Source organism: Epinephelus moara, chromosome 4 (genome assembly GCF_006386435.1).
Source record: "Epinephelus moara isolate mb chromosome 4, YSFRI_EMoa_1.0, whole genome shotgun sequence".
Taxonomy (NCBI): Eukaryota; Metazoa; Chordata; class Actinopteri; order Perciformes; family Serranidae; genus Epinephelus; species Epinephelus moara.
In genome coordinates this window covers 27,369,207-27,388,321 of record NC_065509.1, presented here as the reverse complement: position 1 = coordinate 27,388,321, position 19,115 = coordinate 27,369,207, and the positions used below count along the sequence as shown (strand labels likewise).

Genomic DNA, 19,115 nt, shown 5'->3' with positions numbered 1-19,115 from the left:
CTTAGCAGGCGTGTGACATGGTATACACCATCAACTCCCGATGACAATCTTTAGGTTAAATGTAACTTCAAAAACCCTGATAATTATAAAACATGCAAATATATTAATTAGTGGTTTGCAGAAAAATGCAATGCAAACATTTTCTTCTGGTGACTGGTCTGGCCTGAGCGTTCCTCAGCGCTCATTAGAAGCAACCGTTTGTATGTAATTGCCCTTACAGGTTATTCAGGAAGAGGCCTCTTAATCCAGTTTCATTCTTGGTTGTGTGCTCATGTGCATGTGTGCGGGTGGTTTTACACATCTTCCTCCAACCACAATTACAAGCGAAAACAAGTTCAAGTAAACCTCAGTAGCTGAACAAAAACGTCAAAAGGATCCATGTCTGAAAAAAAGACTCTTAAACATACAACCCGGGCGGCGCAAAAAACAGAAACCTCCCATTTCAGCTGTTCGTGTGATTTGTATTTGTTTTGTTTGGGACAAAAGAGGCGGTAATCCCGTCTCATATTTGACAAGTCTCATATTCACACACACCTGCTGGGACAAAGTAAACACACCTTCAGAGTCAGACACCTTAATGGATGACCCTCGTATTAAAACCTAAGTCAGGATAAACCCTAAAGCAGGTATGTTGACATGACAGACGTGCCCATTCCGGATATGAATGATGAGAAGTCGCCACATCAGAGCCATCACTTGTGTACAGTGTATACAGTCTGTACATAGGTCGAACAACATCGTGGTCGAGGTGCTTGGTGTCTTCTCTTTTCCCCACTTTTGAGATTTTAACATAGATTTTGGTTTGAGTCTCTGAGTTTTGATTCCCTTCATGCTCTGTGGCACAGGTGTCAGGTGTTTCTCACATGTCTTTCAACAGACATCTACTGAATCAGATCAAAGCTAACACAGGAAAAACAAACCTATCACACATCATTTTTTCCACTTGAACATATTTTTTTAAACACATGTAATTTTGCACCCACGATTATTTCTTTAGGTACCCGACCTTATAGCAGCTCGGGCGCCTGAAAGTCTATAAGGCCTTAATTCAGCTAATTTACTTTCGACTGCCATAAACACAAGTAACTCGCTGCTGGGCGGATGCAGTTTCTTGAGTGGCGGCGTGCTTTCCTTTGAAGCATTTCCCACTCAGCATTCCTTGTGGTTGTGTAAGGCATGGCGATCCAACCACAGCTATCATTAATGAGCCATTTGCATCACGGAACAAGTCTGTCGGTGCTCACATGCGTTCAGGCAAGGAGCTGAAAATTGGGGATGTACTTAAAAGAGGAGAGGTATAAAAAAAATGGTCAAATGTGATTTTCTAGTGTCTGTGGTGAGTGCTGTCAGTGAATGAGTGAGTGAGTGGGTGAGTGAATGGAGAGGGGATTGAGAGGACGGTGCAGTGGAGAGGGATGGCTCTCAGTGGGTCAGCCCAAAAGCCCTGACCCCAGGAGGATTTGATGCCATTTTCCCACGCAGGGAGTCGACCTGAGAGGAGCTCGTTAACAACATCTGCCCCAGTTCAGGGAGATTAACCCCCACCCCCAACCCCCGCACCTCTACACACTCACACATACACACCGCTCTGCTGTCAATCTCAGTACCTCACACGAGTCCCACCGCTCTGGACAGGCCTGCCCAAGCTGGACAGGCCACTTTAGGGCCCTCCAGGCTCGCCTCAAAGGGCCTCCTGGAGATCCCAGCCACAGCAAATCAATACAGTCTGACTGTCATAAGTGCAATCCCTAACCGCGGTCACACACTGTACTCATCCACTCATCCGTTACATTCAAACTATGTTGCAAGTGATGTCTGATCTGTACATCAGAGGAGGTTCAAGATTTGAGTTTGAGATTACGTGAAGACTTGAGAGTATTTTCAGAAGGTGTGTTCCTGCTGGAAGTTGCCCATCCAGTCGAGCAGGCGAGTTAGTGATGTCACCAACGTCAGTCTGTCAGCCAGATTTGTGTAATGAGTTTTCCACTCATCATGCTGACGTCAAAAGAGGCCTCAAAACACACTCCTGTTGCTTTTTTACCACCTTGTTCACATCTACTCCCACAAGACGTGCAACAAGCAGGGCATGTTCTGACATAATGTGAGGAGAGACATGTGAAAAACAGGATCGACTGAAACGCGGCCTAGAGCACTGCCGCTGTCGAGCTGGAGCCCTGCATGCACTGCACACATGCATAGGTGCGCGTAGACACACAGTGGCAGAATCCACTGGGAATCCGCTGAATCCATGTTCTACAGGGCTATAATTAGGTTAGTTTTTGGAGAGGGGGTTAAACAAACAGGGGCTGTGAGGTCATAGGCAGATGGAAGTGGGATATGCCTGCACTTGCTGAGTGGGCACAGAGCTCCACATGACAGGAGAGAGAGGCCCTCCGGGCACTCAGCAGGGGGAGAGCGAAGGGGGGGATGGGAGCAGGGAGCCCAACTCGGATGGCCTCACTGCCAGAACATTCAAACACGATCAATAGCCACGCACGGTCCAGCCACACACCTTACCCCAAACACTGAGTTTCACTGCTAAATCATCATTAGGCATGACATTTCTGTGCCAGTCACACCGAGCCTCACTGAACTGTGCTGACATGTTCAAACTTCTGCATCAAACCTCAACATTTTGGTTGAAAGTTAACCCACAACTTATTTATTTATCAAAGGGGTTGTGCAGGTGGAAGCCGTACCGAGGTTACGTAATTTTCAGAGTTTGATAAATGACTGAAAACCATCAGTCCGTCTAGCCCACAGCAAACACCTCTGACACAGAGGAGCAGGAAGAGAAAAGCTGCTTAATCACAAAAAAATGAGTTGGAAAGTGTGATTAGGTGACGGGTGGCTGCTGGCACGCTAGAGTGACTTAAGACCCTGTCAGTGAATGCAGGGAGGTCTGGATAATCTTTCCCTCCACAAAGGTGCGTGGGGCTAATCCAGGCCGCTGTGCTGAGCTGTGGATCAAGTCCTACAGGGAGTGTGGGAAGGCCAGCAGGACTGCCACTGCTTCGGCCCTCTTGGTGGCCAGAGCTTATTTATCCTAAGGTACACTGCAACAGCAGGCCGGTGCGCTCTCCAGCACACCTTTGCATTATCAGTGTCAGCCACAGTGAGTGTTGTTCAGGGCTGTTGAGTTCATGAATGTGAAGCAATTTCAGTGTAATTTGTTAAAAATGAAATATAGATTATAGTCGCCTGACTCATCATGAAATTTAACTCGGAGGGGGACACATCGCTGCAGAGCATTTTCTAAATGTTGCAGATGGGCACAACAGAAGTTTCTCTGCACACGTCAGGAAATATATCAAACACCTAAAGAGAAAAACTTGCGTCAACATGCAAAGTATTTAAATAAAATGCTTAAGCTGAAGTAATTTATTACATTATTTTCTCTGCCAAACAGAACATCACAAATTATATATACTTTGGCACATCATCACAAAACTTTTCAAAGCAAGCCTCTGATGTCATCACCTGTGCTTTATGGGTTATATTTACACAATTTATAATAGATTATTTGAAAAATGTGTCAGTTTACACCATTTTAAAATGTAATCTGATGCACATCTCATTTTTTTTTTAATTTGTTTTAGTTTTATTTGCTTAGACTCGAATTGATTTGTTGAAAAAAGTAGAAATATTCAAACTAAATTCTTATGATAAAACACAAAAAACACATTTAAACTGAACAAGGCAACACAGTGATGACAACCTGTGGAATCATCACCACGAAAATATAAAAATGAGCTAGTTAAGTTAACTATATTAACGTGATAAAGCAAAACAAAATACAGGTTCTTTTCACCGACTGTTACACAAAAATAAAAAGATGAAAAGTACCCTTATTTTCTATGAATGATATTTCTAAAACTAACAAGCCTGTAAAAAAGCTTTCAGGAAAGATCAGAATAAATAATGTAAATTTATATTTTTAATTTTAAATGGATGTTTAAAACAAACTAAACATTTTAATAAGTCCACAAAAGCACTGTGTAATTATTTCACTGTTCTTTCAGGCTTGTAAAGGAACTGGAGAAACAATTTATTTGAATATTATCTTCTGCATGAGGAAATATCTGATGTGTTAACTGGAAATATCACTGTGCCTGTATTTCTCTTTTTTAAATAAATATGCGGGCAAAAATGTTAAAAATGCAGATTCAACTTGTTTGAATATTTAGATATCTAATTCTATGGTTTGATCTTTACAAGATTATCATAGGGAAATAACAATTGTCATTCAGTGTGTTTGAAGATCTTTACACCTGTAAAAACTCTAGTTTTAGTACACCAGGTATTTTCAAAAGTCATATTTCCAAACCTCACATTACACACAAAAGACAGAGTCACGAATCATGTTTCGTACAAATTTATTCAGCATTTAAGAATAGAGGATGGTCTTAAAATATGTAGAAACGTCAGTTTAAATAAACCTTTTCGTTCAGGAGAATGCGTAAACATGACACTGTCAAAAAACCATCACAGAAAATAACATTTTACAAAAACAAAAAAACTTTGAACATTTTTTTTTTCACGTGACAAAACATCGGGTTCACAAGCTAAAAAGAAAAAAAAAATCTTACTATAAATAAAACTTGCGTTTGCGACCCGCACAGTCTTAACATTTCATTTTAACCTAGGGGGTAATGAGGGAGGAGAGAAAATAAAAAGAGACTACAAAAAATTTGGACACAGTCGAGACAGCTGACATTCTACAAATTAAGTGTAAACATTTATGAACCAACTTTTTTCCATCCAGCTTTTCTGAAATACACCAGCCTCTCTTAATGAGGCCACATGCCTTTTCATAGAGAGAAAATATGGCATTAATTAAAATATAGAAGTCCAATTCTTCTACATAAGTTGATTGCTTATACTTGTGATAAAAAGCCTCTTTGCAATGCATTTTACTCTGATGGGCTCAACGTTCAGTTTCGGGTCCATTTCAGATTTCAAAATGGACAACTCAAAGAGATATTGAGATAAAATTGTTTTTTGAACGTTGTTTCTTTAGCAACCAAAAAGTTCAAGTATCCGAAGTACTTTTTTTTTTTTTTTTAAAGTTTGAAGTCTCTTTCTTCCCCTCAGATGTGGGTGAGAGGTAGCGTCCCATTGACGCCAGTCCCTGCGGTCTGATAGTGCGGATGGACGCTGTGTAACCGGCTGCTCTGCAGGGAGGAATGCTCTGCGCTGTCCCCGCCGGGAGGCAGGTACATGCTTATCATATCCCTCAGGTCCCCCAAACACGCCCGCTGAGAGTGGGACGTGATGGCCGGCGGCGGTGAGCTCGGCTCGGTCTTGCACACGGACGCCATGGAGCTCAGTCCCATGGCGCTGGTGGTCTGCTGCGTGTACGCCGGAGACATGCTGTACGTGGAAGCCGCGTTCATGTAGGTCTGCGCCGAGGACATCATCGGGTACTGGAGCCCTGCCATCTCGTACCGGTGCATCTGCTGGATCTGGGGGCTGTTCATGCTGTGATGCTGAGGGTAGGCCAACTGGTCCTGCATGAGGGAGTACGCACTGTTTGTCCACCCGTTCATGTGCGCATAACCGTCCATCCGCTGCCCCACAGACACCGAGTTGTTGACGGCGTTGGCTCCTGGCGCCAACAGACCCCCGGGCAAAGAATACTTGTCTTTCTTGAGCAAGGTCTTGGTCTTCCTGCGGGGACGGTATTTATAATCCGGATGCTCCTTCATGTGCATAGCGCGTAGACGCTTGGCCTCGTCGATGAATGGTCTCTTTTCAGCGTCGGTCAGAAGTTTCCAGTCAGCGCCGAGCCGCTTGCTGATCTCAGAGTTGTGCATTTTGGGGTTCTCTTGAGCCATCTTCCTCCGCTGTCCCCGGGACCACACCATGAAGGCGTTCATCGGCCGCTTCACCCGCTCCTGGTCGCTGGCACTGTTGTTCTTAGCGCCCGGCGCCGAGCCCGAGTTGGACTGCGGGAGCGGGGTCTTGAGCTCGGTTTCCATCATGTTATACATTCAGGCGGCTTTTTAGTGTTCACTCACAGGCACATAAAAAGTTCACAAAACAGCGCCAGAAGTCAAAGAGGTAGAGGTACTGACCAGTCTCATAAGAAGATGGAACAAAAAGTTGTGCCCAAAGAGGCAAAATGTGTCTGCAGGTGCTTCTGGTTGCTCTCCGCTCAAAGCTGCTCTGTCCCCCACGGCTCTGAAACAGAAGTCTGTAAACTTGTTCGCCAAGCTCATCTGTTAATAGGCCTAGTGGTCGGACCATGTGATGTGGATTGACAGCATGACAATGAGGGACAGGCGACCAATCAGCGCGCAGCTCCCATATCCAGCGCGTAACCAACCGGAGCGCGCAGCGCCGTGTTTTGGTTAGAGGAGGAGGGAGAGGTAAAGTTTTAAAACAGCAGCGCAGCTCAACAACGTGAGCGCAAAATGTTAGAAATTTACAACCTTTATAATGTGAGAAGTAACGGGAAATACAGCAGCTTTATTTGTGTTATTGAGCAGGTGTTTTTGGAGCTAATTACATCCGATGATGGGTTATTTTGTCAGCTCCTTTTCCACACTCGGGACTCAGCTGAATAAATCTGAGCCAGACATGCAAAAACTTTTACAGACAGAAGGCTACACCTTATGTTAAATGCAAACGAGTACATATGCAGTACATACGCTGCAGGGAATAAAAGTCTTAAGGAATCAATGTCATTAAATTAATTGCAGAGGCGAATCCCAACAGGCCACTTTAAATCAGTGCAAATACTTCAAGTAAAAAGTGGAATATTGGAATAAAATGTGCCCTTGGCAGATATAAATCGTTTCATCTCTACAAGCTGTCAAACACGCCTTTGTTGCTTTAATCACAATTTCACTAAATATATTGCCAACATTAAATATAAAAAATATACACAGGTTTCGTTTTATTTTGGAGGCTCGGTGCTGTCAAACCCCTCAACACACTGATGTGATAAAAATGTTTCATGAGAGCATTTCTAGACCACCTGCTCGGAAGTTTTTCCTCCCTGAGCGCTGAGTGAATTTCCTTTAACCTGCCGAGTTTCCTTCCAGTGGAGGAATATCCCCTGAGTGTACGTGCGTAAAAATAAAACAGAAAAAGGCGCATGGCTCGACGGGTTAAAATAAATATTCGAAAGCATTATTTAATCTTAAAAAATACCTAAACATGATTTGTAAAGTAGGATATTTTTAAATGAAATGAAAGGCACGTTCATGTGTCTGTCTGTGCTGCGTTCAGGTGCACCACAATGCAAAACTTTAATACATCAACGACCTCTTGTGGAGGGGACAGGCTATCTCTTTAATCCCCGAGGGAAAAGTTTACTTTGGGACTCTGCACACACACACACACACACACACACACACACACACACACACACACACCATCTCCCACACACACGCACAGCTCGCTCCGTCATGTGCGTGTCAGCTACTGTTTGCTGACTTGTTTTCTCTCGGCGGTGTTAATGCTTATTAAAATGATTACCGTGGAGTGGCCTTCGTTTGCATGTGTGTGCTTACAAACGACCTGAAACGCCGCTCGGCCGCTGAAACCACTCTGCAGCAAACCCCAACAGGGGCCAAACTCACACCTGCTAATGATGACGAGCGAATGGGCCCATCGAAAACGACTATTAACACCTCGGTATTTGCATGGAGCTCTGCAGGGATCGGTGGGGTATGTGCATTTTTAGAGCGTTTCACCTCCTGCAGCTTTCAAATCTGAAACAAGTCATGCATTTTATTGCAGAGGCAGGGCACCTGAGGGACCGGGGTGTGCAGGGGTTTTTTTTAATGTGGGAGAAGAGCAGATATTAAAAGAGAACAATAAATAAATAAGAGTTTGTTTGGAAAATTGCGCTTCTGTCTCAAATCAGATCTGATTTAAGGGTTTAAAGAGCTGCTTCTATTAAATTATCAATGTTCTTTCTTCCTAATAATGAGTGAAAGTTTTGCAAAATGAAAAAAAAGTGACAAGGAAATATATATATTTATAAAAGTTACACTATGACTCAAAAACAGGAGTACAGAAAAATGCATTTACACTCTTAAATGACGCACATAGGCACAAATAAAGATGATGATGTGTTATCTTCCAGGGAAGGAAAGCCTATAGTCAGCCATATAGTTGCAGTAAATCAGCTGCAAAGAGACATCACTTCATGAATTTAATTTTCGCGTTCAATGGGGCGTCACAAACAGAGCAAGAGCAATAAAACTAACGTCCAATTAGCAGCCATCTATTCTCAGGGACCAGTTATTTGTTTATCTGGGCAGATCTCAATACTGATCCGCTTGTAATCTTCTTATGGAAATTGACCGGTAGCAGAGAGAGAAGGAGAGAAAGAGAAAAAAAAACACCAGGAGTAACCCGGAGTTTGGTAATGAGGGCCTCTGTGCAGCTAATTTCCTAATTAAGGGAAGGGAGGACCACCAGCACAGTCTGCTCTGATTCAGACTCAACAAGCCTGACAGCCTTAAAAAGGGGGCTGTGAGGGCGCGCGGCTGCAGGATCCCACTGTTGAATGTTGGGAAATATGTGGATGTCCTGATGGGAGGATGTAACCTGCATGCAGCCAGCTCGATGGATCATTTAATGTTTATTAAAAATGGATGAACTGTGCGCGCGTTTCCCCTCAAACTAAGGAGAGAAATCAATTCAGTTGAGCAGCTTTCGTTGCAGAGAAAATCAAATCAGATAATTTAACGCAAATATTTTGTTTTTATTTCACATTTGTGTTGCCACAGCTTTAAATCTACTTTCTAAATCTGACTAGGATAAAAATAAATTCAACTTTTCTTTAATGAAAGGTCTAATTCTGGCCTGTGGGCCTCGGGAATAAACAAAAATGTTAAGTTATATTTGCAAAGAGCTTTAAGGGAATTAAAATCTATTCAAGACGACACAAAACCACATTAATCCCACCTTTGAAACCAGTGGAGATCTCTGCATGTCCGCATCCTTTGCTCGCCTGTCAATGGAGCTTTATGGTCAGACAATTTGAATTAATGACGGACAAAATGCGCACAACTTTAATATTATACGAGGAGACACAGGCGCTGCGTGTCTGCCATTCAGCTGCAAATAAGTAACTGATAATAGCTTGTAATTTATTGCCCTTTTATTGCCTTTTTATCGCCACAGCCTGCGTTTACAAGTAGTCTTATTTCTGACAATTCCCACATAAGGAGATTTTTTTTTTTAAATAATCGAAAGTCGCATCTGATGTCACAATAAACAACATTATTTTACGTGTCCATTTTAAACCCCACGACCTCCAGAATCAATAACTTTTTTTGTTTCAGCTCAGTGACTGCGGACAAGGCCTTTGAGTAACAGTAATTAACAAAGAATGGGTTTTCAATTACAGCCACAATGGAGACTGTCTCATTAAGATTTGCATGATTTTTTGGACCCAGGAATGCAAATGAAGATGCAATTTACGCACGGTCTGCTGTTCCCATTGTGTCGGCGTGAATGGTTGCGTCCTCCCAGTTCAACACAGGTAAAATAATATTCACGGGTCATTTGGAGGAATAAAAGTGATGCTATTATCACCTCTTTATTAACACAAAGCAGGGATAGTATTCCTGATGGTAATTTGACTTATTTGACCCAATAAGAGACAAAAAAATACTTAACAAAAATAGCGTAAAATGTTTAATGTCTGTGCGTAATGCAGAGTCATGGCCGAGGGAACATTTATACCCTGTCAGATTTTTGGGGGAAACATTGTGACCTGATATTAACACATTTGTACAAACACTCATCAGTCATGGGTCATTAATTTATGTCAGGAAGGAGCTAAAAATAAATCTAAAGCTTTCAACTGAGTGCATTTTTTATCCCTGGATGCTGCTTTGGGAAATTTAGACATTTAAATTATGAGCTGGTCTTGCAACAGGTATCATAAAACCCATTTTATATTTCATACTGATAGCATCTTAGTCTTTACATGGCAGATCTTTTAGGAACCTAGTGTGATTTGAAATATTATCAAAAAGAAATACTTTTATTAAAAAAAAACATGGGAATAGTTTTGCACTCTGCTGCTTGAAAACTTCCCCTCAGGCGCTACGACAAACTCTCTTTAAGAGGCAAATAACAAAAAATAACTAAAATAAGCCCTGGAGATTTAAGAAGATCAAATCTAAGTAAGTTTTATCTTTAATGTGTTGAATTAAATATTAATATTACACAAATATGTGCAGATTTGATCCAGAGTAAGGACAGCCAAAACTTTAAAATGAACACCATGGTGTTTAGACTCATATGTGCATCAGGACAGGGAATAAATGGAGGTAAATGGAGGCCTGATCCTCAAAAAAACATGGGATTATCTTAAGTGCAGCTCCGTGTCATCACTTCTCCTCGATTGTTCCACCATATAGTGGCAGCATATGGAGCCTAAGTCATCACAAGAGAGGATGGGAAAGGCATGAAGCAGGCAGATTCATAAACTCACCCACACGTTGGGATGTAACCCCGGCGATCATCTCTAACCGTGGGCCCATCTGAGGCAGTGAAAGTTCAGTCATTAGGTGTCGGGACTGTCACTCAAACCTTCGGAAAAAAGAGACACAACACACACTCAGAGGACAGATGCATCGATTTTTCAGGAGAGCTTTAGTGGAGTGTTGCAAGTCTGTGAGGAGGGCTAATGGAGAACGCTGCATTCTTGCCTCCGCTGTAGCAAAGTGATTTGTGTTTTCATTGTGGTGACTGGGGGTGGTGGTGGTGGGGTGGTGGGGGGGGNTTGGGGGGGGGGGGGGGGGGGGGGGGGGGGGGGGGGGGGGGGGAAGTGAAGCCCAGAAGTGATGTGTCCGCCACCTTGCTCAGCTCTGCGGAATGTAACCGTCTCTACTTATTGACCTCGGCTTGTAAAACAACATGCAAAAAGCTGTTTGGCCTCCTGTAGCTGCCCGTGAAGAATGCTTCAAACTTTCAGCTCTTTTTCTCCCCGGCAGGCCAAGCATGTCCTTCCTCATTATGTTCCTGTGTGAGCAAGGCCAAGGCTGCTGACACAGACCCAGTGTAATCTCTTTAACCCGCCACTGTCATGAGCAGACAAGGCGTGACCACCCAACACTCTGCTCCATCTCACTTAGCCAAGGGAATAGTTTTTCACTTCATCACCTCGCCCTCTTTGGGGGGCTTGTAGCTGCTTATCATTTAGGGATGCACATTTCAAACATATTTGATCAAGTATGCTCGACACACGAGTGCATGCAGGATTGCTCAGGAGCACACACACACAGTCGGGGTTAATCATTGTTACAAGACCACTTAATATAATCTTGTGCACCAGTGTGCAGTTAAAAATTCATATACTCACTGACCCTTGGAGTTCCCATAATTGACACAAGCATTTTTTCCTGCAGTTATTGACTAATGAAGCTAGAAAGCAAATGGAATTATATCACAGGAGAGGACATCGGTGGAAGCATTTTTAAATGAATACACAATCATTATTAGCTCCTTGAAGTCATTTCTTAGACAAAGACTCTTTACGTTTACTTAGCAGATCAGGGGGAACACTCATATTAAAACATTTGGTATATGACGCGTTAAATGAAAAATAAAATACTAAATTACGGTGAATTATAAGCTCTTACCCATTGAAAGCTAATTTCAATTCAGTTTAAATTAGGCAGAAAATTTCAATAAATATGGTTTTGCTTCTGAGCCACTGGGTGAGGCTGGATTAAGCCATCTCGCGCGCAACATGATCACTCCTGTGTTTGCTCAGGAACAAAGTCTCGCCGCCTGAACTTCCTCAGCCAAAGCTCAGCTCACACTTGAACCTCTAATCTGTGCAATCTTCATTTATCCTATAGAGACATCATATTACATCTCATTTGCCGGTTTCAAGGGGTTCGCCACGCAGCCGTTTTCAGAGCAAGATGCACTCTGAATAATGCTGTAAACGTGCAACAAAAGAGAGCGCAGTTTAAATTAGGCCTCCGGATGCTGCTGCTTCTTTTTTTTTTTTTTGCACCATTATTAAAGTTATGATATTCTGTCAGCAAGCAGATGCCTGCTGCCTGTGAATGGCATTATCAAGCACCTCTATATGATGATCATTTTAAATACTGTTATTGCCTGACTGGCTAATTACAGCACTCATTATTTTCCATGTATCTTTTGAATCATTGCCATGTTCAGTTTTTGCAAAAACAATGGAAACTTTCTCCGTTTTTTGTTTGGAAGAAAGTGCTGAATCGCCACTTTTTGCTTTGCGCCATGCCCAAGCAAGCAGCCCTCTTTTGTTTTAGCCATAATTGAGATCCCACTAATCTAGCCTCTTTTTAAAAAATGAAACAGTCTCTTTGTCGAGCCTTCATTAGTTTAAGATAATATTGTGGGAATGCGCAATTAATTTGCAGTGCAACTTTAATTAATTAAATACACCCAATTTTGTAATATGATTAATGCCACCAAGTTGTTATCTGTATTCTCCTCCAAAATGAATATGTAACAGCGATACGGCACCGAGGCATTAATTGCAGAAATTGGGGCTTTTAAGGAGCCAAAACTAGGTTAGGTAATTATGAGAGGTAATTTATTAAACCTTAAATAAAGAAACAAACAAGCATAAATTGACATATAAATCATGAGTACCATTGTGTGTAATCTGTGATTTGGGAGAAAATGACAAATCTTTGTTGCATGCAGAGCACTTGATAAAGCAGATAGTGGTCATAAATTTAGTCCCAGTCAAGGTCTCATTAGAGGAGGCATAATTTAATTAAGAGTTAGCCATCGCCCTCTAAATATATTAATTACCTTGAGCGTGACGAGATGAGCGCGGTGATTATTGCGTATTTCATTAGAGTGAGTCTTCTGGGAGAAGAGCAAACTAAGGTGGGGAGCTGACTGTGTTGACAAGATAATGGATGGGCCGGTCTGAGATGAATTTGGTCACCTTGCCTTGGGTTGCGCTCGCAGGAGGTGAGACAGAGGACAGCGCAGGTCCTCGAGAAGGTGGGGTGTCTCCACTCGGTTTACTGGGACTGTTTGGAGCTTTCAGGTAAGTGTTTGGAAAGTGTGGATCACATTCAATAAATTAATGAAGAAAATTGTCAGAGAAATATGAGAATAAATGATAATAGGAGCATATATAAAAAGAGCTAGCTCAGGATAAATACTCACAAGGCAGTAACTATAATACATATGGGGGGGACACATCCCCATCAATATAAAAATGTGATATAACTGTCCCCTATAACAAAAAATATAAAAAAAAAATAAATAAAAAAATTGCTGTTTTACAACAAGCAGCCATGCACTGCTGTCGCAAATTTAATCATGATAATTATTAACAGCTAAACTTGTTATTATTGCTTTCAGTATTACAGAACACTGCAGTTCTGCATGTGTTTTGTCCCAGTGGTGTTGCCATACTTAAGCAAAACATGGTTTACAGGTGTATTCAAGTAACATTAATGTCTTTCTTATGTTATATTTGTCAGACAGGCCACGCAAAGTCGGATTTAAGTGTCAAAAAATTGCGTGGATGTGTAATTTATGAAGACATTAATAGCTTTCATTTATTGCATATTTGTGTAGTATACTTTATAGCTGTATTTACTTGAGATAAATAATTTAATATAGTGGGAAACAAGTATTAAAACATTAAAAGTTTTTGTGTTAAGTGTCAAATCAATATTTAAAATGTGGAGTTCAGTGTGACGGACAAATCCGAAATTCCAAATAATATGAAATTACACGGTGTAGTTGACTTTGTGACTGCTCCATATAAGAAATATTTTCTTATAATTTTAAATTAATTTAATTTTGACTGAACTAGAGACCGTACCTATGTTCCTAAGGTTGCTGTTTATATCTCTTGTTGCTATAATCTCTGAATATGATATGAAAAAATACAAAAAAGCAAAAATCACAGTGTGAAAGCATAAAAAAAATAACTGCAAAAAATATTGTTGTGCTTAATTGTTAAAGCAGCTGATAAACTCAGAGCGACTGCCTCTGTTCCGTTATTTCTCCATCTCGTTTATATCAACTTTCACTTTTCACTAACACAGCTAACAAAGAAGTACACCTCGGTGTGCCACCTTTTTCTACACACATACACACACACACACACACACACACACACACACACACACACTCTCTCTCACACACACGCCCTCACACACCCACACACACAGACCAGAGGAGTGCAGAGGTGACGGCTCATTGCCCCATAGACTGATATGTCAATGAAACATACAAGATGTTGCCGCTGCATTGGAGCGATTTCCAGCGTCGCTCCTCTCCTGGCTGACAGCAGGACAAAGAGCCTAAGCTACTATTATCTGGAAGCAAGCTCTCATTCTTGCTTTCATCTTTCTCGTCACTTGCACAAACATAGATGTACGTGCTTGTGCAAACACACAGGGCTCAGCAGAAAGTCGCCGATGCATCCAGTGTGCATATCAGACGGGACAAACCTTTGGTTATTGTAGGGGGGGTTGGACATTGTTGAAGTGGCTAAATGGTCGCGGCGTTGGCAAACAGAAGAACTGTTGCGTGAGTTCTGATTTTCGGAGAGTGTGTCAGTATTTTTGCAACAGGAAAAAAGAGTTGTGACATTTAGCGCAAGTTAATATTGTTAAATATCTTAAATCTTCTGCTCAGAATGACCAACAGGTGAATAATACCTGCAGGTAAAGTCTTCACAGATATATGCTTGAACAGAGACAGTAAACACAACTCACAGGATACAAAGCTCTCTGCACCATCTCCCTGAACGCCCCCTCCCTCTTCTCTCCTCTTTTTACTACTAACCTCCTCCCACTCTGGCCAGAAAATTGAGGACACTCACCAAGATCTGACTGGTCCCGAGTCTGCTGCTGCTGCTTCCCAATCCCTCTGTTAGACACACCTTCAACAGCTGGCTGTCAGCAGGGCCAGGAGCAGGACCATGGACTGGAAGATAGCAGTGACATCCACAGCCCCAGAGCCTCAGCCACAGACTCCAACTCACGGCCATTCAGACGGCAGCACCACCACCAACCCCACCACCACCACCACCACGGCAGCTCCCAGTGCAGCAGAGGAAATATAAAGAGCAAGAGAGCCGGGCAGTCACTGGTGTGGTAGTGCACACTGCAGCTGAGCTCTCCCTGCTCTGGGACCCATCTCATTCAGCCAAGATTGCTTCATACAAAAGTTGACAATGCACCAGTGAAAGCCATTGTTGATATTCAACATTTTTTAAATAGCTGAGCAGAATAGACAACATGGCAGGCTGCAAAACTTGGCAAGGGAAACTGACCTGGAGCTTCCCGTTTGAAAGGGTTGCCACGCTGGGTGAGAGGAGAGAGGGCTATTGTGTTAAAAAAAAAAAGAGAGGGAGAGAGCTGGTGTGAAAGAGCTCAAAAAACAAAACATCTCCCATCCCAAGAGAGCAGAGTACAATGCTTTCTGTGCAGCAGGAAGAGGACAATCGCCTCGCACGGTCACAAGCATATAGGCATTACCAAGGAAGAGCAGAACAATCAAATCAATGCAATCAGATCCATTTTAAAACAGGAGATTATATTTCTGACTCTTGAACCAAACATGGAGGCTCTGACCACACAGAACATACAAAACTCAAAACACTCAAAACTATAGTTCACTCTCCGTGCGCAGGCTCGGCTAGCGTCCAGAGGAATGTCTTCCACAGGGCCATCTATTTCTCTAATGTTGCACAGATGAGGACGATACCGCCTGACGCTGGTAATGGTGTTCTGTTTCCGTCATTGTCAAGCTGACAAGCAGGCAGATTGATATGGATATTTAAGAAGCCTTTAAGCTTCCATATGTCAGAGCATCACAGTGCTGCTCGTGCCTCAGAAGCTATCACAACACCTAATGTAACGTGTGTGTGTGTGTGTGTGTGTGTGTGTGTGTGTGTGTGTGTGTGTGTGTCTGGCAGCCCTGAGGCGGCTCCCAGTGTTGTGTTTCGTGCATCCTCGTGTCTCTCAGTGGGAAGCAGGGTGGGAGACAGGGCCCGAGTGAGTAATGTGGATTTGAAAACCCCTGAAGGAGACAGCTGCAATACCTGAGACCCTTCCCATCCTGCGCAACACAAATCCATGCACTCATTTAGTGACTTGTCACAATGGCAGAAACTCAAAGTAACTAAAAGTGCATTTAGCCACTTCATATTCTGAGGCTGAACATTAAAATCTCCTTGAAACTCATAGATGTGTTTTTTATGACTTGTCTGATACAGAATATATTGTTGCAATTAACCTAACAACACAGCAGCTATTTCAATAAAGGCAACAAATGGCCAGGGCACAAGACATCCAGTCAATAATCCATATCCATTTACATATCCTGCAGGTCTGTATACATTTAGGGACTATAAGCAAAACAAAATCCAGGAAATAATTAAGTTAATCATCATGTTAAATTCAGCCAGAATAGTACTAACTATGCTAAATGATACTCCTCTATGGCATCTTTTGGATACATCAGAGCAAAATCAGCAGCTCCATTCACATTCTCAAGCTTAATTTTTGAGGTTAAAAAATATATGTATGTTTCTGAAAGAGAAATTGTGGTTAATAAGTTTTCTATCAACTGACTAATCGATTAACTTGGCGTTTACTCGATGTTCCCCCATGCAGTATATGTAAAAGTAATACTACAAATTGGTAAAATCAACATCTTTTCGCATAAAACAGCACATGAAGAAATCAGAATTACACCTTAAAGCATTATTATTGCACCAAATAAGAAAATATTTTATGTTTTTTAACTCTGACCTCACATAATCCTGGCACTCGCTTGCAGGATAGGTTGTTGCTTCACACTCCCTTAATCAGAACTGAACTAGGAAGAGTGTCATCCTCTTACAGAGCTCCTTATACATGGAGTAATCTGCAAAAGACCTTAAACTTGCCGCCATCATGGCTGTTTAAATACCTTATTTCTGATCTTGTTTTAACTGAGTGTAAATGCTTTTAACTATACATGTACACCTTGGCATCATCCAGTTTGTCATCCTGTATTTGTACTGTTAGTGATCATTTATCGCTATTGTTGTTTGTTGTTTTGTATGATTTCATTTCTGTTTCACTGAAACACATGATGGTTCTTTGTTTGCTGACTGATTGTTTTAAATGTCTTTGTTCATGCTTGGCATCATTGAAAATAAGGATCTCCCTCAACTGATTTCCCAAGTCCTAAATAAAGATTTGAATGAATAAATGCGTGATATGCTACGAAAAAACAAATATAAATTAATTTTGTTCGCCAACTTGTTCACAGACAAACATTACAATAAGGCTGGCACAATATCACATCATTCACAACACACTTACTGTGGCCAAAAGATTTCACAACAGTAATTTTATCACGATATCTAAAGAAAAACTTAAATAATAACAATAATGCTATCAGTCAGTTTTATCTTTAACTGTGTTGTTGTGAATTTTGTCTCTCTTTTTGGCAAATGAGTACATTCAAAATTCAAATGAAGGGAGGTGAAGAGAGCCTGTCACCATAACTGTACAAAACTAAGAAAGCAGCCATTACACTTACAGGATAGTGTCAAGGGAACCGGATGGCATTGTTGGAGGGAGGCAAAGCGAGAACAGAAGGAAACTGGAAAATGATTTAAGAGGCGCTGGGTTATTTATACAGTATAATCATGTGTGTATCATTAACACTGTGTCAGTATTTCACTTCTAAATTATCACCAACACTGATATATATGGCAACATCCCTTGATTAGACGAATATACGGAGGTGATCAGATCTCAAAAAAGTCTGCTTTTCTGTTGGATGTCTTATCAACAAAATGCTTTTAAACACCAATAACAGAAATGCAAATATGCTTATTTTGGATTTGGGAGCGCTCAATAAAAAGTCACGTCTGCAACAACAACACAGATATAGAGGAGGTGAAGATCCTTTGCATTTTCTGTGACCACAAGCAACAGTTATATGTACATTTCTGGAGTGGGCTTCTGAAACGTCATGCTCAAAATCATGTTTATAGGCATTTCTCATTAAATTAGAAAAAGTTTTAAGCAGCAAAAACACAGTTAAGAAAGTATTCTGAGCTCTGAAAGAGAGCTCGGGGTCTGAGGAGTGGTCATTTAAACACTAATACCTCCTACAGTGTCACACACTCATGTAAAGTGGAGGACTTCAGTTACAAAAGTTTTGTTCTGCAGTGTCCTCACTTGCTCAACCGCTGATCTGTGTACGTGTGTGTGTACATGTGTGTGTGAGAAGGCAGCGCACAGAGAAACAGGACCGGTCTGGCCCTTTGACACAGGCAGGCCTGGAGTTGGAGATGTATAATTACACTGAGCACGGAGAAATTACAGCTCTGAGAAAGAAGGCAGGGCCCGCATAATCTCATAGGTGTGTCAGTGCTTGGCTGCAGGACAGAGAGAGGCAGAGAGGGAGAGAGGGAGAGGAGGGAGAGGGAACCTGTGGCGTCTTTACTGGAAATCCACGTCAGCGCCACCCATCACACACTATTAGCTGCCATCAAAGCTCTAATTTTACTCTAGCATTACACCCCGCTCCCTGTATCCCCCTCCCTCCCCTGCTGCTCTGGATGGCGCAGCCTGGTGGGAAAACGACATTCAATCCGCTGTCCGCCCCATTCAGGCCAAATTGGCAAATGACAGCTCTCCGCCTCTCAGATTTCGGGAAGTGAAAGGTACCACCGCCACCGTCCGCCTGAGCCTCCGAAAAAGCTGTTGGCGGAGGGAAGGAGGAGGGGGTGAGTACAGGGGGGACAGTGAGGACCGGCGAGGCCCGAGGAGCGGACCGAGGTGGGTTAACAGCTTCCCTTGTCCTCCTCGGTGGTGACGGTGCTGGACAGAGAACACAGAGAAAGGAGAGAAGAATGCCTACTCAGCAGATCAAAGGAACTTCCCTGAGACCAATGGGAAAAGTTGACCTCAATCCCCTAATCGCCCACTTTACCACCCCGAGCTGAGCCGCGCGGGCAGATGGGAACGCAGCGTTTGCCCTCAAGGAGGTCAACAGCAGCGAGAGGGCAGCACGCAGAGCTGAATCGTATAGAGATAAGGATGGAGGCACGCTGACACGAGAGCTCAGGCCTTCACCGTGCCTTATGACCAGATTTTATACCT

The 19,115-nt window shown here is 42.4% G+C and overlaps 1 protein-coding gene and 1 long non-coding RNA gene across 2 annotated transcripts in view; both read right to left on the bottom strand.

The window, feature by feature from the left end:
• Positions 1 to 15,129, bottom strand: part of LOC126389140 (uncharacterized) — a 47,264-nt gene extending 32,135 nt beyond the window's left edge. Inside the window, exons 1-2 of the long non-coding RNA XR_007569814.1 lie at positions 14,828 to 15,129; positions 10,466 to 10,563 (exon numbers count right to left, since the gene is read on the bottom strand). This is a non-coding gene — a long non-coding RNA (uncharacterized LOC126389140). The remainder of the gene's footprint in view (positions 1 to 10,465; positions 10,564 to 14,827) is intronic.
• On the bottom strand, positions 4,360 to 6,226 carry sox3 (SRY-box transcription factor 3). The gene has a single exon (XM_050042647.1). The coding sequence runs from the start codon at positions 5,991 to 5,993 to the stop codon at positions 5,091 to 5,093; it is 903 nt and encodes a 300-aa protein (XP_049898604.1). The 5' UTR covers positions 5,994 to 6,226; the 3' UTR covers positions 4,360 to 5,090.
• Positions 15,130 to 19,115: the final 3,986 nt, after the last annotated feature.